Consider the following 25,514-nt stretch of genomic DNA (forward strand, 5'->3'; position numbering starts at 1 on the left):
TAAATTTGCTCATAACAGGCTGGGATTCCACTGCTGGCTGCTCACAACAGAAAGGGAGAAGAAATAGGCAGTTTACAAAACAGCACAGTCCCATAGCTTAGCTGTCAGTAGAGACACCTTTGTGGAAGGTAAGAGCCCTAGATAAGTGTAACTGCATTTACTAAACATTAGAAAAACAAGATATTTAGTTCATGGAAACACAAAGAGAAATTCTGTCTGTGTTGAAAGCATTGAGCCCCACTGAGTTCACGGATGCCAGTGCTGTGGTCATGGTTCCTGCCAAGAGCTGGTTATCATGGGGTTTCTCTCCTGCACCCCTGTGAGCTGCAAGACAGCTGCTGTAGTTCAGAGCATTAAGGAGCTGAGTCTTAAAAATATCTGTTTCTCCATTGTAAGCACCATGCAGCCTCAATGCTTCCTTGAGTGTCTTCAGGACACCATGAGATGTCTCTAGCATGTCACCTCTGCTCCCAAGCCAGCCCTGCTCTGTGCAATGTGGTCCTGGGAAGATGGCTTTGAGGCTGGCTTTTGAACTACTCGCAGCAGAAAATTCTCATCCATGCAGATAGTGAGGCCACGGCCCTGTAAACCCCTGTAATAAGGACAAGGTCCCATTCAGCCATGCACAAATAAGGTAACTGGAGAAGAGTTAGAAAACATCTGCATTAACTGCCTGGACTTATCCCTTACCAATTTCCCTCTGCTCAATAGATCTAATAAAAGAAAATTCTACAGTTGATTTAAAAATAATGAGTTTGGAAGGTTTTACACTGAAGACTTTATAATGATGAGCATAGCAAAGTCCTGCAATAGATTACATGGGCAGGCAGTGGAGCCTGGAATAACACAGAAGAAAGGATCCTCCTTTATCATAAGGAAATGGACTTAAATTTATTTCCTGAGGCCCCTTCCAATCTTCTGATTTTACATCTGCAGTGCTGCTACATGGCATCTCTGGTCTTTCACAAGCTATGACTTGCGAGGTTGTGCGTGCCAGTAAGAATGCAGAAGGTTCACCACCAAGAACGGGACCTTATCCTTGTCTATGCTGCATCTTTTGCTAGCCCCTTAAAAGCGTTTCACAGAGTATTCTTTCCCCCACGGCCAGATGTGCCATCTTGCTTTTTAGATCAAATGTCTCTTAAAATTCCAGTAAGAATACTGTACAGCATTTGGCTTTCTTTTTGAACCTTTCTGGATTTTATGCTAGTACTGAATATAGTTACATGTGTTAAATTTATAGATAAATATCTATCTATATGCATTTTCTTTTCTGTTTCCTTTATGTTTATAAAGGCCTTTTTTATTGTAGATTACCCTGTTTAATTTTCTCGCTTCTGTTAACACTCTCATGTAGAATTTTTTTTGTGAAAAACAAAAAAAAAGATATTTTCAGTTTATATTTATGTTGTAATGTGCCAAAGGTGGCCTTTTAAGCTGCATTTTCAAGTACAGAATTTCTTTCATAAGGAAGATGCTATCAAAAATCTTGTAGGTGATGATGGGATTTTTGCATGTCATGTTCATCATGAGATCACCTCTGTTATTTACACTTAATTTATCACAAGCTAGAGCAACTTTTAAGTTGTAAATTCTCTCCCAAGATACTGCTTAACTCAAATTTTAGTAAAATCAAGAGACTAAGTTTCTGCAAAAGTAACAGGTATTGAACAAAATTAAAAAAAAAAAAAAACACAAAGAATTATGACTATCCTAATAAGTAATAGCTTTTTAAGAGTGAATAATTTTCAAGGCAAGACTAATTGCAGTCATATATCTGTGGGAATCATTTTTGCTCAAAGACTTAAGCTTAAAACTTCACTTTTCTTTTGTCAGTCACAATGAAAATACTACTAATAAGTGAGTGTAACTTAAAAAGTTCATTTTTACAGAATTAGCACAGGCCTCCCATTATGTTGGAAAGAGCACAAGTTCAGCTGAAATTAAGTTTTGGGCTAAAGGGCATGTTTCTATTTTAGCTGTCCTTTAATAGCTCCCTATTAAATTAGTGTTACATAAACTAAGCTTTAGCGTAGTTCTATTTTTTTATCTCTTTTTACAGTCAGTATAATAAAGATACAGCTCTTGAGGACAGGAAGTAACAAAATACAAGCTGTCAGAATATGTGGCCAAATCTTCTTTTTCATCTTAAAGTGCATTTGTGAAAGTAAAGACAGCTCTAGAGTTGGAGTTTCTGATTCAGTAGCCCCATCAGGAGAACGAAATATGAAATCTCTGAGGTGCTCAGATACCACCAGCGTAAAAGCCATACAAAAATATAAAAAGCCCAACAATCACCAGACCCCTCTGAATGAGAAATGTTTTGTAATTCTACCAGATCAGACTTGGAGAGAGGACAAATCTTGAACTTAGCTTGAACACAAGGGTCTGAGAGGAAATGCCTCCAAGAGGTGCTAGAGCCCTGTGGGAAAGAGGCCATGGTAGAGACAGAGGTCATGACCATCTTCCCGCTCAGCTGTCGAGACTGAGAAAGAAGAACGACCACCACTTTGTTAGACACTTGGGGATGCATCCAAAGAAGTCTTAAATGATGCACAGCCAAATATTTCGGTCACAAGTTTGCATAAGCTGTAAAATATTTGGGAATAATCCTGCTCATTTTGGTCAGAGAACAGTACACTGACTCTTGCTTTATTAATAGCAGCCTATTAAGTCACGCAGTTGTCTGTTTAAACATCCTTATGACTTAACACATGGACAAGCTTACTCTGCTAATAGGCATTCACTGATACTTTTTAGGTACAAAAATGTGCTGGCTCACAATACACTGATGCTCTCATGTTTCTCATGTATAAGCCTTCCACTACAGATAGCGTGTTTAATTTCTGCCAGACACCTGCAGAAAAACTGCAGGAATAAAATGGATGGCTACTGAAGCAACACTCTCAGTTTTGTACCCATACCTTATCTTCTCCAGCAAGTGAATTGGCATTGGTATGTGCTTTGCCTTTCAGAAACTCACTAGTTCCAATTTAATGCCTTAAACTGTTATATTTGTACCAGTGGTAATTATTACTGTTAATGTATTCTGGGCATGTGTCTTCCAAAGGGTATGCTAAAGCAAGGAAAGATATTTATGAGATGAATGAGATAAATGATAGAAAGAAAATAAGCATCTAAAACTTATTAAAATGGGTTAATCTCAGGGGAAGGGGGGTAACTTAAGCACCAGATTTTTGAAATAATTTGGAAGTGATGGAAGGGAATATTTCACACATTATGAGCATCAGCCATAGAACCTATCAAGCAAACAACAAAAAAGACACTTCTATTCGAAATCAAGTTAAAGAACAGGAAGAATGTTTCCTGTTGTATGTATTTTTGTGAAAGATTCTTAATGACCACTTAGAAACTTTTCTTCACATTATTTCCTTATTGGCAGGTAGCACAGTTTCCCGAAGGGCTGCATGGTATGACAATGGTTATTAATGCCACTGCTGTAGTAAGAATATGATATATTTGGAGAAGACTGGTAAAGATGCATGGTTCTTGGCCATGCTGCTTTTGTATAAGACAACTTCTGTCATTAAAAGAGGGCTGCAAGAAAGGGCTGATGAATGACACCTGATCTGAAGGAGCTGATAAGAAAAGCACAAGTCAGGGAACCGTGTTTTGTGCATTTGGATTGAATTTTGCAACAATGGCTTGGTGTTTGCATTTGCAATCAATGCAGCAAGGAAGGGACGCTCATAAACACTGAAGAGTGACAGCAGTGTTTGCTTCTGGGCAAGCTGGTGGCCCAGGGCTGCTGGCTCCTGTTGCCAGGAGCTGCAGGTCTTCCCTAGCTGCCCCCCTCAGTCGCTGCCCAGAAGACACACTGCTACAAGTCGTGCTGGCTCAGCCCCATGGTCCGTGTGGCATGGTGTCTTGTCTCCATTTTGGAGATCCACACTTGTGTGTGCCTGTATGTACATGCTCACATGCCAGGCATCTCACCAAACCTGCACCACAACACAGACACAGATCTTCCCTTTGCTATTCCCCAAACCAAGGCTGGATATGATCTGTTCTTCTGGAATTCTTTGCTGAGCTCAGATAATACATCCCGTGCTCAGTCAGAAGGGTGTTTTGACTTCAGACACAGTATGTTCATGAATCATAGAATACCAGGTGGGAAGAGACCTCGAGGATCATCTGCTCCAACCTTTCCTGGCAAAAGCGTGGTCTAGACAAGATGGCTGAGCACCCTGTCCAGCTGAATCTTAAGTGTCCCATGTTGGGGAATCCACCACTTCCCTGGGGAGATTATTCCAGTGGCTGATTGTTCTCGCTGTGAAAAATTTTCCTCTTGTGTCCAACTGGAATCTCCTTAGCAGTAATTTGTACCCATGACCTCTCGTCTTTTCCATGTGACTCCTTGTAAAAAGGGAGTCTTCATCTTCTCTGTAGCCACACTTTAAATACTGGAACATGGTGATAATGTCTCCCCTAAGCCTTCTCCTCTCAAGGCTGAACAAAACTAGTTCTCTCAGCCTTTCCTCACATGGCAGGCTTCCCAGTCCTTTGATCATCTTTGTGGCCCTTCTCTGGACCCTCTCCAGCCTGCCCACATCCTTTTTGTACAGCGGGGACCGAAACTGAACACAGTATGTTGAGCAATATTGCATTCCCTATGCCTGCAGGCATCTCTCCAGCACTGTACCCCAGCTCCTGGCTCATCCCGGCTGCTTCCCTCCTACAGCTCATGCCGGCAGCCCAGAGGGCACCACTGCCACAGCTAGATCTGGGTCTGATGGCAGCTCATGCCTCTGCTGGATGCTGTTTAGCAGTCAGGTTTTGTACCTTTTCAGAATGAAGTTTTAAATTTATGTTCATTGCAACCGAATGTAAAAGAAAATACCTCTGTACTGCCAACCTGCAGGCTTGCCAGCACAGTGGAAGGGGAGTGTTGCTGACAGCGGTGTGAATCTAGATTATAAAGGTAAAATGACCTGAGCGGTGGTTACCAGAGGAGCTGTGATGACTGTGAGAAGAGACTATGGATAAGAGGAAAATAGACAATAGACAGCAAATATCTCATAGTTAAAAGTAGAGTGAAACTGAGAAACAAGTTAATAACAACAAGTGAGGCTAAAGCATCACTGTCTTTGTTGCATAGTTGTTGTAGCCCATATGTGCCTTTCATCGGGAACAGTCAGTGATCACACATACCATATGTGCAGCAGTGTCTAAGCTCAGCGAGCTGGAAGTTTGAACCACAACTTTCCTTACAGTTAGTGGTGTTAGTATGAGCCAAAGTGGTATTAATTTTAATTAGAGATGAATTAAGGAAAAAAAATATTCCATTTGTTCCACTAAAACCTCCATATTTCCCTCTTGGCTTCATATGGAAAGCCTTACATTAACTTTCCAGTGAATTTCAGTTTGTGGAATGAAAAAGCAGTGGAAATGCCCATGTGTACTGGCAGAAGTATTCATACACTGCAGGTAGATGTGATTATTCTGAAAGCAGCTTGTAGATTTGGTGGTTTGTAAACTGGAGAAGAGAATCAGCAATACAAAACATGCACAAGGGACCACTTGCGCAATGCAAATTCAGAAAAGCAAACCGCTAAAGTGACATGAAGAATTCATGAGCTATTCATCATCTGAAGTGTTTTTATTTAAACCATATGGTGGGTCATCCATAATAATGATAATAAAACAACACTAAATCCAGGTGTCTGTTCAGATCATTACAAACAGATAACAGGTTGCATTCCAGTAGTGTCTTCCAGGTTTTGAAGTATCTACAAAGAAGTGAGCTCTTCAAATTAAGTCCTTATCTGGATCAAAATGAAATACAGGGGCTACAGCACATACCTGGGCTGTACAGGTATATGCTGCAATGTAGTCTGCGGCCCTTTGGCCTCACTAGGACGTGGCAAGAATGTTTTGTGGCTCTTTCCTGACCTTCATGTGCACTTTTTCTCACATAGAAGCCAGGGTACAAAGGGAAGGAGGGGAGAGGACCAGGGCTTGCTCTGGTGGGAGTCAGGCACAGCTGCAGTGTGCCCCTGGAGCTGGGGAGCCCCAGCCTCAGCCCCAGCCTCAGAACGGGCACCTCTTCCCTGACCCACATTCCTTTCGACACAAGAAGTAAGATCACATCAGAGCAGCGCATTTTGATAATCCATTACATTTCACCTTGTTATCTCTGTGCTGAATCCTGCAGATAACATGTTTTTCATTCAAGTTTATCTTCCAGAAAGGTAGCCAGTCTGGATTTGAAGAGAATGATAGATGGGGAAGCCACTATTCCCGATTCTTTCTTCATTTGAAGATTTTAGAAAGGTGTGAGTTTGAAGGTATTTATTTCCATTTTCTGTCACCTGTCTAAAAGGCTGTGAGGAATGATTTTTCTCTGAGAGGGAGATAGGGAAACCTAAGTTGAACCACTTCATTTAAGCAGTATGAAAATACACAAAGCCTTCCTATATATAAGGAATTTGGCCACTGCCTTTAGGAAGGCTGTGAAAACACCTAAAATGAAAGCACCAGTATATACATAAAGTAGGTCAGATTCTACCCTCTCCTGCAAATTTAAGAGCCTTCTCTTCCTTGATAAAATCTACCTGGCTAATTAGCTTTGTCTCTTCACTTAGCAGTAACTCTTACATTAGGCAGTGACTTGACAAAACTGGTTTAAAAAAAAGTGCGTGTGTGTGTATGTCTGTATGTGCATTTTTCAGATACAACTGCAGTGTGTCAGATGCCGAGGAGGAAGATACTGTTTTGAGAACAAACGTTTGTTTGAAGCACATTTGCACCTGAACAATTTCTTTCACTGCTGAGGTTGTATACTGACAGGAAGAAGCTTATTCTTACTATTGAAAAATAGGAAAAAATTATGGTGAATCTTCTCCTTTGTCTATATAACATACCAAAATAATTTACAGTATAATTAGTATATGCGTGGAGAAATTTGAATCTAGCAAGACACGCTTGTTATCCTGCTGACTGGTTTAGAAATGGGACCCAGTTTTTCTTTATTAGCTCTTCCTCAGTATAGTCTCTTGAGTCAAAAATTCCCTCTTAGATATGAGAACACAGTGTCTGATATAGAAAGCCCTTGATGCTGCTGGGGGTTGTGGAAACTATCAGGGAAGAAGTAAGTCTCGCCGAGCGCAGCACAGAGAAGGAGAACAGTTGCTTTGAATTCTTGTGCTTTACTCCTGCTGAGGCATGCCCCTCATCTTATATCCCCATACCACTACGCTGAGCAATGAGAAAGCTGTTTTCTTTCAAGATGAATGAGTACCCCTCCAATCTCAGTCTGTCAGCTGGTTGATGAATGTTACAACTGGAAGGATGATGCTCCAAGATGCTGGAACCAAGCAATTGGGCATCGCTTGCTGCAAGTGCTCTCCACAGCTGTGGTCCGGACAGCGGTACCTGGAGCTAACTAGCTCATTGATCCCTTTCTCACTAATTCCATCCGCTCTCAGGTCTTTAGCAGATTCTCTCATCTTTTTAGCTTTCAGACACCAGTGATAACAGATCATTGCAAGAACGGATTCGTTTATCCAAGGCTGTTTAAAGATCTGAAAAGGATACACTTCAAAGGCAGGAAAAAGGGACGCGGTGCAGGTGAACAGGGGAGAAGGACATGCAGTCAGATTAAATTAGCCCTTCTTCTACATGGAAGCAAAGAAACTGATTTCTGTTTGCCTTTTCAAATGTTTTGCTGTAATAGCAAGGGGGAATATAAAATGGGAGAGATCTCAGTTAAAATGGAAAGTTTAGAGCTGAGCTAGTAGAAAGGCCAGATCCACTGGGAAAGGAAGGTAGATGGGAATGCATGGCTGGAATGTGTAACTTACCAATGCTGAGACTGAATGCTTCTGCAGCAGATATCTAACCTACCATATGCTTTGGATGCAATGAAAAATGTTTCAGTTGCAAAAGCAAGCATTGTTGCAAAAAATGTGTAGCTCAGCACAGAATCCCAGTCTGCTGCAAGGACAAAATAAAAATGCAGTATGTTAGGAAACAGGAGCAGCCATCAGGATTTTCTCTGCCATACCAAGAGTAAGTAGGCAGAAAGCCTGGAAGAGTACTGCCTCAATTTTATTTAGAGTGTTACAGATCTTGCTATGAGATTAGAACGACAGGATGGCACAGTTTATGCAATGGGATTATCAGCAGGGCTTGAGACCTGATATAAAATACAACCAAACCTGAGGTGTACATACAAATACTGATGTTCTTTTAATATCCTAAATCAATATATCAGGGAAAATTCAGGTAGCAGTACAATGAAAAGATTGACAGGTTTTTTTTAAACAATACCTGGGCCTACAACTGTATGTCTTTTCTTATCTCCACGCAAATATAAATATTTAAAATACTGGAGAAGAATGCAGGATCATTTGGCCCCTCTGTGACAACACTGATTTTGTTCAGTTTGGTTTTCCTTCTCTGTACATTGTTGGAGAATAGGGTTTTGGGCATAGCATTGATATTTTTCTTATTTCTGGTTCATCCCCAGGGCTTTAATTTGTTTATTTTCAGCAACCTTCTTTACTGGCTTATCTGTATTAGGATCAGTGTGTGAAAGGTTTAGGATGAAAATGAAGTGAGTGTTGTGAAAGAAACATCTGCACCCTTTGTAGGAAAAAATGGAGCATATGCCTATTATGAGAAATGGAAGAATAGTTGGGAGTCTTGCTGCCTGTAGAGATAGAAAGAATACTGCCAAAGTTAACCTGTTCAGGAATTGAACTGGATAAATTTCATGATAATAGCCCAAATATATAAAGAAAAGGTAGGTATAAAGGCAGTCAAAATTGCTACAAAACTTAGGTCATGAACGCTGTAGGTCATGTAAGGCACTTAGATATTGCATGTTAGGTGGTATTTTCAAATGATGTTTTGCATTCATCTGAAAGGTGCCCACTGGAAAGGTATTTTGCCAAGAGGACCAAAGAAGGTACTATCAGTATCTCAGAGTCTAACTATTTAGTGCTGTATCTGCAGGCCCAAATCAATATTGCAAATAGATCTCCAGTCTTTTGCAGGGAAAGTATCTTCACAGAAAATGGCATGTAAACTTTCATCTTCATAATATATAAATGGCTGTGCCACATCAATGCTCTTCTAGGACTCAGGAGATTATGACAGGGTCAAGTTCCTCTCCTAATTTTTGATTCACCTGACCTTTTTCAGAAGCTGGTGGCTAGGAGGTCTGTGTCTTAACTACAAGTTCATGTGCTGGAAGAAATCGTTATTTGTTGCGAACCTGCCTCCTGCTACCTTTATCTGAGGTTCCTTACCTCTTGTGCTGGAAGAAAGACAGAGCAACTATCACACCATTTATGAATTTACAGACTGTTTTATCTTCCCTCAGACACCTTTCTTCCAGCCTGAGGGTCCAGTATATTTAACTGCTCCACAGATGGAAACTATTCCATATCTTTGATCTTCTTTCTTTGAACCTTTCCCAAGTCTATCTTGGGGGAGGTGGGTGGAGGTATGGGATGGACTTACAGAAGAAAGAGGACTGACCAAAGCTGTAGCATTCAAAATGTGGGTGTACGGGGCTACAGTATGTAATGATGGTCTCTGTTCTTTATCCCTTCTGTAATGATTTTCAATTACTGTTCTCTTTGTTGTCCTAAGCATAGAGCTGATATTTTTATTTATCTATAGTAATTTCAAAATCCTACTCCCAAACTTATTAATTAGCCGAGAGGACATCATTTCATATATAAATTTGTGACTCACTGCTGCATTTTTATTTACTGATTTTTGTCTGCCATCTTATTGCCTTAGCACTCAGCCTCATAAGATCATCTGCTGTGCCATGAGGAGAATCCTGAAACTACCTCCTCCCTTCCCTTGCTCCTGCCATGCACAGGCAGCTCAGAGTAACTGGGACACAGCCCCTTTCTTGGGTTAAAGCTAGGGGCGACCACTTACATCCTTCAGGCTCTGTGTTTCCCTGTCCGACATTTCCTGGCCAAATACAAATGCTCTGTATCTTTATCTTGACTAGGCAGTTGTCACAAATAATTGTAGGCAAAATCAAATGTTCCAACCAAACTTTCCCTGCATAAATTAACACAGAAAAAAAGTGAGAGGATCTTTATAGTCCTATTGCTATGCACCGTTACAGCACTCAGAACCACAGCTTCGTTTAGAGTGTAATCTACAAACCAGTAAAACTATTCTGCTGTGATTTTACATAAATTATTGCAGATAACTTCCTACTAACGGTGTTTTAATCCTCTTTTGATTGCTATTTCTGCTTGAAACAACAGTTTCCTCCCCTAGTCTCCAAAACTGAACTTGTTAAAGGATTTTACGTAGTTGTGACAGTAACCAGAGCCATGAAGGAAGAATAATTAAATAATTTCTTTTTTTAAAAGATAAAACTCCTTGTCTACCACCCACCACCATTGCATCAGAACCACTGACATTTAGGACAGAAAGTACATCCGGGTATACAAAGCATTTCCTATTAAGTTGTCTACATTGAAATGATAAACTTCCTAATTAGGTTATTCCATTCCATCTCTTTTTATGGCTCCCCAGTCTGTAGTATTTTTATGAATAGTTCATGCTGTGGTGTACTTATTAATATGCTTCCGCAACCCAAATGGCATAATTAGTTGCATTTATATCTCGAAGGTTCAATTAAAAAGTAATCTAGTAGGAGGTAGAATTCACAATTACTGAGTGTGGGAAAGACACCTATTCTGTTCTCGCTGTTTTTCATCTCAGACATGATTCAGTCGGGTTTTTTTCCCAAATAAAATGTACCTTTTCATCCCTGTGGAGGACGAGAGGTCATAGAGTCCTGTGGAGACCATATATAATGACGTCTATTTTTACCTCCACTTTTCTTTAAAGATACAATTAAATTTGTAGTACACTCAAATTGTAGACGCTGTACACTCTGTCTTATAGACAAGACAAAGAAACATTCTTCATCGTTGTTTATTGTAATTGAAAAATATTAATTTTTCTATTTCAGGTACATCAATTAAGCCTTTCCAAGTACTTTACAGGTGATAAAATGAAATGAATTTAAACTTTATTTCTTACAGATGTTTCACTTTGGAAACTTGTAAATAGGTACCACCACTCTTTTAGAAAATGTCTGAACATTTTAACATATGTAAACCTGTAATTTAATATTCATAACACAAAAGCACTTAAAACTCCAGATATATTTTCCAAGAACAATCATTGTGAATAGTGAGGGGTTTATTAGTAGTCTGCTTTTCTTCTAGTGAAGTATATGCAATGTTATTGTAAAATTGAGCTTTCAAAAATAAATATTTTCTATTAATGCTTGTAAATTAATTGCACTAAAGAAAGAAAAGAAAGAATAGCAGTAGAATTTGCTGAAGAAATTTGGCCAGCCTCTCCATGGGGGCAGTGCTAGAGGACTTGGTCTTGTGTCCACGGGAAACTCCCCACATTAAAAAGGATTTTATAGCTGCCAAGTCTTTGCTTCTCACACAGGAGGTAGCTTGAAGAAGACAATGAAGTCATAAATAAACTAGCACACTGAGCAATAATTTGATGTTCAGTCCTACCAAGTAGGACTGCGTGCCTCTTCAGAGAGTCAGCATTCCTATCTCCCACAGATAGGCAGTTTTGGCCCAGCCTGGCAAATATCCCAGAGTGGGAGAGGTTCAGAGTTGTCTATGGGGCCATGGAAACCAGGGGGATTTCTCACTGAAAGAGTTGCTTGCAAACTGGGGTCATCAGTTATACCACAAAGAAGGAGGCAAGCAACATGATCTCACTGCAATGGGTGTGTTATTGATTATCACCCTGCCATAGTCGATGAAGAGTTATTTTATTTATGTACTTACTTGAATCTATTTATAAGATGTTTATGGCACAATATTTAGAAAGTAGTGTTTTAAATGATACTGGGTTCTGGCTGATTCTGCTTTCTTTGAATTCAGTGAAAATGTAAGAATAATGCTAAGTTATTCTGACAAGTTTTGGTGTTTTTTTTTTTTAAAAAAAAACCCTAATTATATAGCCTGGTTTTGGGTCAAATTTATGCTCATGTATTAGGAGGCTGTATCTAGGGTCAAATCCTGAAAAGTCTTATGACTGTACCTTGGTTATGCCCAGCAGGCTGGACTCACCATGGATGCGTAGTAAACCGCATTACACATAAGCTATATCCAGGAGGTGTATATCCCATGGCTGAGATGGACTCAGTCACTAGTATTGTTTCACAGAGGTACCTGCAGCTCAGTATAGTGATGCAGTTAGTTGTAGTTTTTCAAAGAATTGTAAGGTCACAAAGAGGTTACTTGTAAAGTCTGAATAAAGCTGAATAAAGCAAATCCCTTCTGTGAAAAGACAAGGGCAGAAATCTAAAATGTTAAAGGTTTCTTTTTAAATGAATTGGTTTTCCCCACTCATTTTTTCCAGGAAGACACAAAGCCAAAAACTTAACTTTTTTAGCCCTTTCAATTTTACGTATTAGGTGGCCATTAGCTGAGGGTATACACCTACATTAGTCTCATCCATGTCTCTTCATTATACCCAGATTACTCCTTTTGAGGCATGAAATGGATCTGCAGGATTTCCGACAAAAATGCCGATGTTAAGGAACCTTATTTTTTAAAGAAAAAAAATGCATCTATCCACAGCTTTTCACAAAAATATTTTTATTAAATATTAGTCTATCTCCATGAGAGTCTTATTTTCGTGAAAGAAAGTCTTGGACCACCCAGCGTTTTTCTCTGTTAAACATTGGTTTGAGTGTGTGTATGGAGTAGTTTCTGGGCCTCTTTCCAAATCATATAAACTTTTTCCTTAAAAGATTTGAAAATGGGCATAATTTAAGATCACAAGGTATTTTCCCCATTAAAATGTTCCCAAGATTAGATCATGGTTTGGCAAAATAAACAGAATTTAATTCTTTGGCTCTTTTCATAGGGAATTCATTACAGACAGATTTCAGATTGAGGCATGGTTCACTGGCGAGAGTGATAGACTTCAAGTATGTCTCTCTTGCTGTTTTGAAACTGCACACAGTGTCAGTAGAGATTCTGTGGGATTTGAAATTAATGGGTTTTTATACTCTTAAAGTGAGATGATAAAATAAGGCAGGAAGTTTCATGGACGAGATGCTTCTGACATCCCATCTCACCTCCTGACTTAGCTTTTGGAATTGTACCCATGTTGTTATCCACCTTTTTTTTTTTTTCTCACCCAGCCGTTCTCTCTGAAATGCAGACACTGATTCTGCAGTCAGGTCAGCATCATCCCTCCTCTTACTCTGCACTACAGATTGCATCACAGGAGCCCTAAAAGTTTGCGTGCAAAAGTGAGTCAGTTCTTAACATACTCTTAACTATATTTACATTTTATTATGTTTACATTTGTTTATACAAATTCACATATATGCATTTTATATGTTTTATATACATTTGTGTGCTCAACTAGCAACGTTGGTTTTGTTACTTTTTCAAGTTGCGTATGTGGCACTTGCAAACTGCAGATCAAATACCAGCCTGAATACTGTGACAGCTTCACAGACATGCTGTCTTGCTTTATATTTATAGAGGTATATGGCTTAGATACAGTTATAGAACTATGGCAGTGCAACACATCATATTACTATTAACTATCCCCTCATTATAGAAATATTAAGAAAAGCTGTAACATAAGAACCATAATGGGCAGTATCTAAACAGAAGCATAGTAAGTATAAAGAAAGGGTTGGAAATTTCTATCTCAGTAGGCATGTCATAACAGATTCTTCTGAGGACATAAACTGTTGTCTAGAATTAAAAACTTCAGGAATTTAAGAGTCCGTGATTGCCATCACTGCACGACTGTAGAAACAGCCTGGCAATGTAGATGACTAGACCTTTGCATACAGCTTAGTCCTTCCATATCTGTGTACGGTTCACCACCAAAACCAACAGTCTGTACACCAAGTAGCAAACATCTCAGTTGATGGAAAGAGAGGGACATTCAGACACTTTCAGAAAGCTAGGCCTTTGGCATAATGAAAATGAAGATTTAAGCTGTGGCTAAAGTCCGCACTATTTATTCCTACTGCAGTGAGAAAATAGTAACCCAAACAAGAGCTGTGGTCACTTTGTCAAAGAGGACTACACCGATACAACAATGAAACAAAGCAACAGCATCTCCTTTTGTGAGATTTACACCCATCAGCACAAGTCTGCTATTTTTGTATTTTCTAATGTCTTTGCATTTGTATCCGTGAATAAGGTAATAAAAATAAACGTTAAAATACATGACACAAAATACCAGTCACAATAAAATGAAAGCTGGCAAGACACAAGGTAGAGAACATGAGTCATGTAAGGCCTGCAGGGGAACAAAAGGGAGGAGATCTGTCTTTGTTGGCTTTCATTTACTCTAATGTTCTAACAAAGTCCCAAGCATAATGAAGGGACCTGCTTTTGGTCAGCTCTGTGAAGACTTTCAAGCCAAGGCAGGCAGAAACTGTGGAAGTGATTTGTGAGTGTGCTGCAGCAGCACTCCAATATGGACGGGTGTGATTACAGCAGGGTCACTTTGTCATCTCTAAAATATTCCAAGTTTTATTTATAAGAACAAGCAGCTCAGATAAAGCAGGACCTAGCTCTCTGAGAGATACTTTTTTTAAAAAATTCTTCCCTTCCAGGGTGGAGAAAAAAACCTGCCCATTCTGGAAAAATATCTGCAGCATTTGGATTTTGATCTCTCTATTCAACCTTTCAAACACTATCTCCTCAAAACAGCACAGAAGACCTGCCGCAGCTAGTATCAAAAGGTAACATGCTTTGCTAAATAATACATTCTGTTTTGGTTTTTTTTTTTAATTTTGAAATGAAAGTGCAAAAAACCTCCATGCAGTGCAGGAAAAAAAGGGCTATATTGTATTCTGCTGATGAAAAGATACACATTTTCCTGGCTTCTTTTATGGATGATTTATTTCTGATACAACACATTCAATTTTGGTCCTTAAAGATGACCTCTGCCTTCCCTTCTCACCGTCACCAAACCAACAGGCCTTTTCAAATTATATAAAACCTTGTTTTCAAAAACAGTTTCCTTGGGTGGCCTTATCAGAGATGTGTTGGTAAAGAAAGGAGAAAACACACTCATAATGGAGCTTCATCAAAATTACTGATAGGAAGCCAGTAGCTGGTTTGTGAAGTTATTGAATGGCAGTGACTGAAAGGGGCATGACTAGATATCCAGATTTTTAAAAGGATTTTACCTGTCACTCTGAATGACCTATAAACTAGAGAGATCATTTAATCCGTCACGGATGGGTGGTGACTATCGTAAGCACACAGTCATTGGATTTGTCTGTAACAGCTCATGGAAATCTCAGAAAATGTAAGGTCTTGTCAAGACAAAAAGGAGACAATAGGAGTTCAGAGTGCTGAAGGTCAGTTTGCACAGCTTACTACCTAGGAAAGCGAGGGTATTTTTCTTGACTAACCCTGCATTTGAATAGTCATTCATTAATATAACTATTAGTTAAAGTTTAACAAGTTAGCTTAAGTATGCTGCTATGCTGTGTGACATTTCATAGCAACAGCGCTTTATTTACTTATTGTTTCCTTACCATTAATAATGAAATACCTGAGATCCTGTTTGCATTTCCCTTCTGTTAAACAAAGCACATTCATTTGTAGATTTAAATGGGCCACATTTCTGTCGTGAGCTACCAGAGATTTCATCTACTTTTATATTGAGCAGCTTACCCTAATGTCAGACTGAAAATTATGTAGTAATAGATTTGTTTCTAGTTTCTTCAGTGGAAGTTTCATATGATTTATTTCATAAGCTCGTTGGTTTCTGTCTCATAATCCAAAAGGTTGCATCAGAGAATAGCTGATAGGGAGCTGGGTTTGCTCACCAAGGGGTGTGTTCTTTGCTGAGCATACAGCTGAGCAGGTACTGGAATGTGGGATCACGTTTCTAAATACAGATATTGAAGTATTAGGTGTCAAAATAGAAATGGCCTAATTTACAGTGTTGTAAAGGTTTGCAGCTTCACTGTGGTGAGCAAGCTCTCAACCGTTAAGTTGAAGAGGAAACTATGGTTGGTGTAAATCAAATTGATTAGAGACACAATGAAAGTAACAAGTGCAGTGTATAGGAACACATCGCTCTTCTACACTACATGGCAAAGAGGAGGCAGAACATGAATACAACCTCAGCAGATGCAACATCCCCTTAGTGTGAGGCTATGGCACCATCTACGGGTGAGACTGCCGTCCAAACCACTTGTCCCAGCCTCCCCTCCTCTCCAAGGCTAACAGTTCTGCATGGCAGCTTCCCATCCCCAGTCCCTTGCTCCATCACCACCCCGCTCTCCAGTGCAGCTGGACATGGTGTGCTGCATTCTCACACCGCCTCTGCTGCCCGAGAGGTGAGGTCATTTCTCTTCCTGCTCTACAGGACCCTGGCCACGTTTGAGATCCTTTCCTCAGAAGTGGCTGTGACCAGCTGCCCCCCCACGAGCCCTTGCTTGGGCCTGCTCGGTCCTTCAGCCAGGACCTGCTGTTTGGGGGCAGGAACGCTGCGCCTGGAAGCCACCAGGGAGGGAGAGAAGATGGCCTGTTTCTCCTGGTGAAGCTTCCCAAGGCATTAAGGTGAGGGTCTGCAAGACAAGGTCTTTCTGAAAGGCTTTTTTTCCGCTGGGGCCTCTGGTGTGGTTAGACATCTCTCTCACACCAGGAGATTGGGGAGAGGGACATCTCACAGCTGAGAGTGTCTTCTGGACATGGCTGCACAAGCTGCTGGGGGCAGCAGTTAGATCCAGGTGCCACAGACCTGCAAGCCCGTTATTTCCATTCCTCAGCGCTTGCAACAGGGATAACTCCAGCCTTGGTATCTTTTGAGTGGGGTGACAGTAGAGAGTGAAGGTGCTCAGGCCCTGCAGTGTTGTCAAACGTGGATCCTCCCGTGTTCTCCCACAAAACTGCAGCAGGCCTGAGCCTGAGGCAAAATCTCCAGCCTGGCCACCTGGGTGGCTGCCTCCCTGCTGCCACCCGGGCTGGAAGAGCTGAGGGGACTTATGGACACCATCTTTGCTTTTTTTATTATTATTATTATTATTATTATTATTATTACTATTATTTTTTCCCCTCCAGCATTCTTCAGGCGCCTGGTTTCAAAGCAGTCCGGGCCGGGGGTGCGGGCTTGCTTCCCATGATTTCCCGTTAATCTTTTAAGGTTTGACAGAACCCTCTCGTCCGTATCCCTTCCTGCACACAGAGCATGGCCTGAACAACAACGAGTCGTCCTTCCCCTCCCCGCACAAACGCCTCCGCCCGCGTCAGGTTCACAGGCGAAGGAGAGTTAAAGAGGAGGAGGAGCCGCGGCGCAGGCTGGGCCGCCATGACACCGCCCCGCCGCGGCGCATGCGCGGCAGCGGCACCCCCGGAGACATGGAGGCGGCCGTAGAGGAGTGAGTGCGGTGGGGCTGCGGGGCGGGAATCTGCCGCCATCCGTGGGGACTGCGCGGTCGCGGGGCAGGGGGCGGCGGGGGGTCGGGGTGCGGTGCTGCTGGATGTGACCGGCTTCTCCCGCCCCGCAGGCCGAGGCGGCGGATCCCGCTGGTGCCGGAGAACTTGCTGAAGAAGAGGAAGGCCTATCAGGCCATCAAGGCCACCCAGGCCAAGCAGGCGCTCCTCAACAAGAGGAAGGTAGGGACTGGCCTCGGGGGGATCCCCCCCGGCCCAGGGGGGTGCTGACGGGGCGGAGGAGGCGGCCTTGTCCGGCAGCGTGCGGGTGGCGGCCGTCTGGGAGAGCCCGGTCGTAATGGAGTGAAGCTCGGGGTGGATCTGCGGTGCTGTTGGAGCTGCCCGTCCTTGTGTTTCGGGGGAGGGAACCGTGAGTGCGTGCAGTCGTACAAATGGTGTGAGTGATCAGTTTTCGCGGTGAAGGGGGATGCCGGTGGGAAGAGGAGGGAGGCAGCGAGCTGCTGGTGTCTGTGTGGGTACTGCGATGGCCCTCAGGGTTGTATCTGAGGGGAAGCTTGAGTTCATCCTTTCAGTTGTTGAGCATCTTCCCCGTGTGTTTCTGAGCCCTGTAAAGAGGACAGAACTTTTTGGCTTGTTATACTGAGACACAGATCTGTTGAAGACTCAGAGTTGTTTCTCTTAGATCAGTGATTACTACGGTGCCTGTGTGTAAGCCGCACGGGGCAAAATGTAATGCTGTTGTTTGTGCTACCATGCGATTATGTTGTCTGAAACCAGTTCAGCTTTACGTTGTAAACCTTCATGGAGACAGTGTGCTTTTCAGAGAGTGCATTTAGAGTTAGCTAGCTATCATTAGCTAGGTAAATCTGATAGAGGGTAGACAAGTCATTGTGAAGCCTTTTTTTTGCGTGTAGGGGTACACGTTGCTAATGCAGAGACACATTGTGTGCACATTCTGTTCCAGAATGTGAGGCCTGCTCTGCTGGATCTCACCTAACATAGCAGGTACCTGTTTTGGGAGTGGCTTAAAGCTTTCCCAGATAATCTGTTTCTGTGGAGTCGGTTGGATTATGTGTGAAACTCCTGCCATTTTTCTTAGATACTGCATTTATGTTTTTAAATGGCTTGCTGTATTTCCAAGGGGGAAGCACAAGCATAAGCGGTAATGTTAAATAGCCACCTCTTAAGATTCCCATTAGAAAAATGACCCTAGTGACGAGACTCTGATTCGGTATACCTGCTTTGAAAATTCTAACCAATTTCAATGCTTTAAACCAGGTTATTTTCTGTTGGCTGTTGAGTCGCACTAGGGTATTGCTGTAGCATGTGTTTTACTCAGATATGTATGTTTCTGTCTTTTCCAGTGATTGGCTGAGCTGTGTATGTAGTTGTGAAGATCTGTCTGTGGTTGCAAATGCTTCTGTTTGATTTCTCCTACGCCTAGAAGTATCCTGGGTCTTGCTCTGTTTTTCCTATTTTTTTTTCTGGGGAAAAACTCTTTGTTCACTGTTCATGAATTATAGCTAGCTGCTTATAAATTCATATATTGCTCCTCAGTTCTGTGTTTCTTGGACCTAAATTATCAAATTTATTTTCTTACTACCTCCAAAACTGAAAGAGCATAGTTCATGAAGTTTTGAATTTCATTTGGCCTTTGAGACGCAAACCTCTAAGACTGTTGGGAAGGGTGATAATTTCTTATCATTTTGTCTTTAGAACCAGAAGGGGAAACAAATCCAGTTTAAACGCCTTGAGGCTTTTGTCCAAGATTCATGGCGCAAACACCGAGATGACACCCGGCTGAGACGCATGGAGCAGAGACCTGGACAGACAGCTGTACCTCAGGAGCACAAACTAGCCTTTGTTGTGCGGATTGTAGAGTAAGAAACTTTTGTTCCTCCTTACCTTTAGTATTGCTCCCATTTGTAGCTGTCATAATTTCTAAGCAATGGAAGGGTGATCAACCCAAGCATATCTCCTTGCAGGTAATCTGAGGCCTTTTGTTGCTGTATTAGAGAAACATGGTTACTAATAGTATTTTTTTTCTGACTCAGTATTAAGGGAGTGAGTAGGAGGGTAAAAAGAGTGATTGAGTTGCTGCGGCTGACAAAAAATTTCACTGGGACATTTGTTAAACTGACTCCTTTATCGCTGAAGATGCTGCGGATTGTGGAACCTTACGTGGCATGGGGGTAAGTGCCAGTCCTGTGACTTGATAGCAGTTTGTATGTAAATATAATAGCTTTTTGATTTTTCCCATCTGGTATCACAAATCCATAGCTGGCTTTTCCAGTAACAGTTGAAATTTTGTCAATTTTATATCTAAAACTTGTTATTGTAACTCGGTTGCTTTCCCACCTCTGTGCAGGGAAGTAGGATGGGACTCTTCGCTGTATTGTGTCTTTCCGTTAACATAATCTGATTTTTGTTTTCGCAGACACCCTAACCTGAAGTCTGTACGAGAGCTCATCCTGAAGCGGGGCCAAGCCAAGATTAAGAGAAAGAGGATGCCTCTGACAGACAATATGCTGATAGAGGAACATTTAGGTGAGGAAGAGGATGAGAAAACAAACGGAATCAAGGAAAGAGGCAGATGTCGAGAGTTTGCAGTCTGACCTAAGAGGGGTGGGGGGGGAGAAAAATCTTGCAAGACTTGTGTATGGAGGACTGGCAATTCTGGAGTAGTGTGAGGAAAGATACAGTTGGGCAGCTCACATATATGTTGCTTGTGGGGGATTTTCGTTGTTTTCTTGGGGGTTCTTTATTTTTTTTTTTTTTTGTCCTGTAGGGGACTGTGGTATTATTTGCTTAGAAGACCTTATTCATGAAATTTACTCAGCTGGGAAGTATTTCAGAAGAGTCACAAACTTTCTGTGGCCATTCCACCTGTCTGTGGCTCGCCATGCTTCACGTAACAAAGTGGGTTTCCTCAAGGAAATGGGTAAGCCTGGCTGCAGAGGAGAAGCAATCAACCAGCTTATACGTCAGCTGAACTAGTCAGGTGAGGAATACCAGTTATGGGACTTCTTAATCTTATCCTTTATCTGGTAAGAATAACTGTACTGCCATCAGAGGGGAGGGGTCTCCTTTGGTCTTGATTCTTGACTCTACGGAAGTGACCGTCAGGGTAGGGGAAACTTAATGGAGAGTGTGGGTCCCATTAGGTATCTTATCAGCAGATCCTCTTGGACACCTCTCTAAAGGCCTGACTTTGGGGAGATTGCATTAATGTGACTGTGTTTTTTTTCTTTCCTGTTCTGCAGGGTCATTGTGAAAACTTCAGGATTTATAACTCATTCCTGCTCACATGTAGTTTTCATGGACACTATGCAGGGATATACTATATCCCTTGATGGTGCCTCTATGAAAAAAAGAAAAAATATACAGATGATGGTGATGGACTTTGTGCTGGTCCTTCTTAAAGAAGATAAAATTGTATTTGGTACAAGAAAGAAGTGACTTGAACTTCCACAAGCAATCTAACTTTGCATCTCTGTAAAACAAGTCTTTTATGCTCATTACTGCTGGCTCTGTCACCTCCTGCCCTCATCTTTGCTGTAAAGCAGTGGTGGTCAGTTCCTGATCTAAATTTGTTATAGTTGACTTGCACTTGCTGCTTTGATGCAGTCCTCCCTGGGGGAGGTGCTGGAAGGTGCACTGCTTGAAGTGCACCTCCTCCTAGGTGTAAAGGGGTAGTGTAGTCACCTGCTTTAAGAATATTGCTGACAAGCAGAAGAAAACACTCAGTAATCCTCTGTTACTGCAGTGCAAGCCCTAGTAGTGAGTAATGTAACATTCTTTTTTAAAGTACCTAGATTGTATTTATTTTTAAAAACCACGATTTTATGCTACTGTTTTGCAAAAGGCTGCCTCTTCAATTCTGCTAGGTTAGGACTGCTGGAGAGAACTATTCCTTGGTAGGAAAGCCCAGAAACTTTGTAATACAGTGGTGGAATACATGTAATCAGTGTTTTTAAAATAAACTTTTGAAATTACATTGTTAAAACAGGAAGACTTGTCTATAACTCTGGAACTAGAGTGGGAAAAGTTATTCTGGCTGAAGTGAACTTGGTGAAGAAAATGAACAAAACCACGGCAGAGCCTGAAAGTTATGTTAATGCTTAGTTTTAAATCCCTAATTTTTTCAGAACAACCAGACATGAAGAATGCAGGTAGAGTCCTATGCTGTTTAACCAATAGGGAAGGCACTGTGTTTAATCATTAGGTCAGTGTGACTTTATACTGTTCCTTGAAGATATAAGTGGGGGCAAACTATGAATCCATGAATGCATTTCACCACAGCCCCTGTTTTGAGACTCAGAGGGAACAGTTAAAAGTAGTGATGGCTTTAGGGTATTAGTTCTATGACAGCTATAAACTAAGATGTATCATTCATAAAACCATCTAAAATATGAATTACTCCAGACTGAATTAGAGAACACTATACAATGTGAAGCTTTATTCTGTAAAACAAGAATACAAACATAGAAAATGCTTGACAGACACTAGGAGACATACACCAACTTAGAACAACACCATCCCCCAGAACTAGAGTCCAGCAGTCATTACTGTACAAGGCTTCGTATATTTAAGATTTTCCTGATAAACAGCTTTCATTATAAGGAGGTACAAGTAACTGTTCTACTGATTCATTTTTAGAATTGTTTCTGGTAATAAAACAGCCCAAGCTTTTAACATGAACGGGCATGTCAAGACAGATTATTTTTAGTTCCAGAGAGAATTTAAGCCTGCTAAAAGAATGCAGTTTATTATAAACTACTAAATTGCAGTATCTGAACACAGTTCTAGCAATTAATCCTAGAGTTAGGCAGTTTTTCTAGAGAATGCAGTAATTGAACACACCATTAGTTTAGCTCATAGAGGTGAACTATCATGAATACCTTATTTAGACCTCTTTAAAAACAATGCCAGATTAGTCTAGTGTTACATCACATTATCATAGACAGACCCGTTGCCTTTTGTCTGTGTCATACTTGAGCAAGAGCAACAGTAATGATGTGTTCATGACTTAGCTGCACTACAAACAGAAACTATACAAGGTGACAATATATACAAAACCCTCCATGTCTTAGGGGAAGGAATCCTTTTTGTAAGCCACCATACTATTCACTTTGTGGATTGTAGTAGTGAAGGAACGAAGACGAACCTCTTCTGAATTGGCTATGAATTGTGGTCCTGACTCTTCCCACTTCTCTGGCACTGCCAAATCTTTATCTGTGTATATCAGCAAGTCAAAGGCACCTGTAAGCAAGTGGGAACAAATTAACAGTACTGCAGACATAAGGTGGCACGTTTGAAGGTAAAGTGCATCTTCTAGAAGTGCACCAAGGTTCTCAGAAGTTACACTGATACTAGTTCTATGAAAAGAAATAGTAGTTAAAACATGAAAACTCCTAGTTATATTTATGTGTAGCCATTTTAGTTCTCAAGCAAGTGTGAATTTTTTTTAAAAATGTTACAAGTGCTGTGGAGCAGAGCTCTATGTAACACTTCATATGAACACAGTGGTTATTTATACAAGCCTGTCCACAGCTAGAGTCACAACTCATTATTTATGAAAACTTACATTCCTCAGAATACACATAGTAGTTTAGTTAGTTAAGCCATGCTGAGTTCTGTCCTTTTGACAAAGCTTGTAAGTATTTTGGGGAGAAAGTACCACTAGCCTTCTTTAATGAGAGGTGGTGCACAGTATTTACATTTGCAGTTATTTTTGCTGGCTGTTGTGCAAGAAACACTATAGAATAATTCTTTAAAAGTATCTGATCCAACATACTGTTTTCCATACTGTACACAGTTGTACTGTACAAGAGACATGATCTCAATCTAACAAAGTGATGGTATATGACATTTAATAATTAAAAAGCCTCAGAAAAATCAGCAGAAAATATTTTCTAAAGTGAAAAAGTTAAGATTTAAAAAAAAAAGTAGTGAAGTTTGGAATACTCACAGACAGTTTCCAACAGTGGCAGAAAAGTTACTGTGGCAGTTATTTGTCTGATAACAGATCGAATTTCATCCTGAATAGCTTTCTGAGATTTTTCTCGTGGTGCACTGGAAAAATAGGAAGCCTCTGTTAAGAAAGCAAGGTTCTGCTGTACTGAGAGTTTTCTTTAGATATGGTCCTATTGAACTCTGTTGGTCTGTTTGCTATAGGATTTTTTATAGTAGTGACGCTTTTTTAAGCCCTAGCTAGTTAGGCTTAAAAAGTGATAGTTGTTTACCTTTATTATTTGAGAAGCTTCACAGTACTTGGAAGGAACGTTACATTTACTCTCAGTCTGGATTGGATGAGAACATTTTCGCATAACAACAGGAAAGCAGTTCTTCGGGGCATATACCCGATACAGGATTTTATATACTTTGTTGAAGATTAAAAATCAAGTTTTGATTTGATGCTTTAAAAAAATAATTTTAAAAAAAATCAACACCTGAGGATTATATATGCTTTAATTGTGTAATGATTTATAGGCAAACAGAAGCTGCAGGTTTGGTAAGGTTTGAGGGAACATCTTCCATGCTGATACTGAGAAAAGGCTATCTCAGCTGCTCTGAGGAACCAAAACAGAGCTGATGCATATGGCGTTTATCTCGTGCCTGCGCAGCTACCAGGTGCAGGGAAGAGCAGGCATAAAGGCACACCGTTACTCACCTCTCATCCTTCGCGGTTTTATCACACTCTATGTCAAACTGCCACCGCTCCAGAACCTCATTGTTTTCGATACTCGAGATGACCACCACCAGGCGCTGCACAATGCACTTGTACATCCACTCTGAAAGAAGCCACAGCAGTTACTTGCAGTGTGAGAAAGACAAGAAGCACCAGCAGAGACACAGCCCGGAGGGCACAGCAGCCTCCCGCCGGCGGCAGGAGCTTGGCAGTCTGAGGAAGCCCCCTCAGCTCCCCACCTTTCATCTGCTCCACTACGTTGTTGAGGTAGTTCTTCAGCTCGGAGTCGGTGGTGACGAGGAGGGTGAGCCCGTACTTCTGGACGCGGGTGAAGGTCTCGGGGGGGTAGATGCCCCGCTGGTAGAGGATGCTGTTGATTCCATAGGCTGCAACGCGCGGAAGGGAAGGGAAAGGGGGGGGGGGGGGGGGGGGGGGGCGGGGTGGAATGTGTGCGCGTGAGGCGGCCATGTCGCCCCGCAGGAGGCCTACCAGCCGCCCACCGCCCCCCTCCCTCCCTCCCACACCGGTCCCCAAGGTCTCCCCGCGGCCCACCCTTACAGAAAAACTCGGCGACGATGTCAGCACTGCCCCGCAGGGTGATACCCTGTTGGTCGCGGCCGAGCTGCTTAGCCATGGAGGCTACGCGCCCGCCGCTTCCCCGCCGCCCGGTTCAAATGGGGCCCCGCCCCGCCGCCACGCCCCTTCCCGGCCCGGCAGCCCCCGCCGCGCATGCGCGCCAGCGAGGTCACGCCCCCGCCCGACTGCGCGGGCCGTTGGTGTCGGTGCGCAGGCGGGCCGGGGGCGCGGCACCGCGGCGGCCCCGGCGGCCGAGGGGAGGGGAGGGGAGGGGAGGGGAGGGCAGGGCAGGGCAGGGCAGGGCAGGGCAGGGCAGGGCGCAGCGCGGTACCCCGTCCCGCCCGGCCCCGGCGCTGTCATCGATAGAAAAGGCTGTTGGGTGCAGGTTCGGCGGCTACCTGTTAGGAATTAAAGGTCTTCTCCGCATTAAACTTTTCCACCGGCTCTCGGTGCCCTTGCGCGGGGCCGAGCCGTCACCTGTGGTGGGCTGAGGGAAGCACGGGCTGGGGGTGGAGCGAGTCCTCGCCGTGGAAATGCTGTTGGGAGTTCGGTTTCAGAGTATCATAGAGTGGTTTGGGTTGGAAGGGACCTTAAAGATCATCCAGTCCCAACCCCCCTGCCACGGGCGGGGGCACCTTCCACTAGACCAAGTTGCTCAAAGCCCCGTCCAACCTGGCCTGGAACACTGCCAGGGAGGGGGCAGCCACAGCTTCTCTGGGCAACCTGTGCCAGTGTCTCACCACCCTCACAGGGGAGAATTTCTTCCTTTAATCTAAATCTACCCTCTTTCAGTTTAAAACTGTTACCCC

The 25,514-nt window shown here is 42.2% G+C and overlaps 2 protein-coding genes across 2 annotated transcripts; one reads left to right on the forward strand and one right to left on the reverse strand.

Annotated features, from left to right (window-relative positions):
• Positions 1-17,303: 17,303 nt before the first annotated feature.
• Positions 17,304-21,444, forward strand: RPL7L1 (ribosomal protein L7 like 1). The gene is made up of 7 exons (XM_074867232.1): positions 17,304-17,422; positions 17,552-17,660; positions 19,155-19,318; positions 19,493-19,630; positions 19,876-19,985; positions 20,227-20,439; positions 20,702-21,444. The coding sequence occupies exons 1-6, from the start codon at positions 17,376-17,378 to the stop codon at positions 20,433-20,435; spliced, it is 777 nt and encodes a 258-aa protein (XP_074723333.1). The 5' UTR covers positions 17,304-17,375; the 3' UTR covers positions 20,436-20,439; positions 20,702-21,444.
• Positions 21,445-21,872: 428 nt separating this feature from the next.
• On the reverse strand, positions 21,873-24,784 carry MAD2L1 (mitotic arrest deficient 2 like 1). Its single transcript, XM_074867233.1, has 5 exons — positions 24,688-24,784; positions 24,369-24,515; positions 24,112-24,232; positions 23,410-23,513; positions 21,873-22,700 (listed from the first exon to the last, which is right to left on the reverse strand). Exons 1-5 carry the CDS (start codon positions 24,761-24,763, stop codon positions 22,528-22,530), a joined length of 621 nt encoding a protein of 206 aa, XP_074723334.1. The 5' UTR covers positions 24,764-24,784; the 3' UTR covers positions 21,873-22,527.
• Positions 24,785-25,514: the final 730 nt, after the last annotated feature.

The sequence above is a fragment of the Strix uralensis genome, chromosome 4 (genome assembly GCF_047716275.1).
Source record: "Strix uralensis isolate ZFMK-TIS-50842 chromosome 4, bStrUra1, whole genome shotgun sequence".
NCBI classification, from domain to species: Eukaryota; Metazoa; Chordata; class Aves; order Strigiformes; family Strigidae; genus Strix; species Strix uralensis.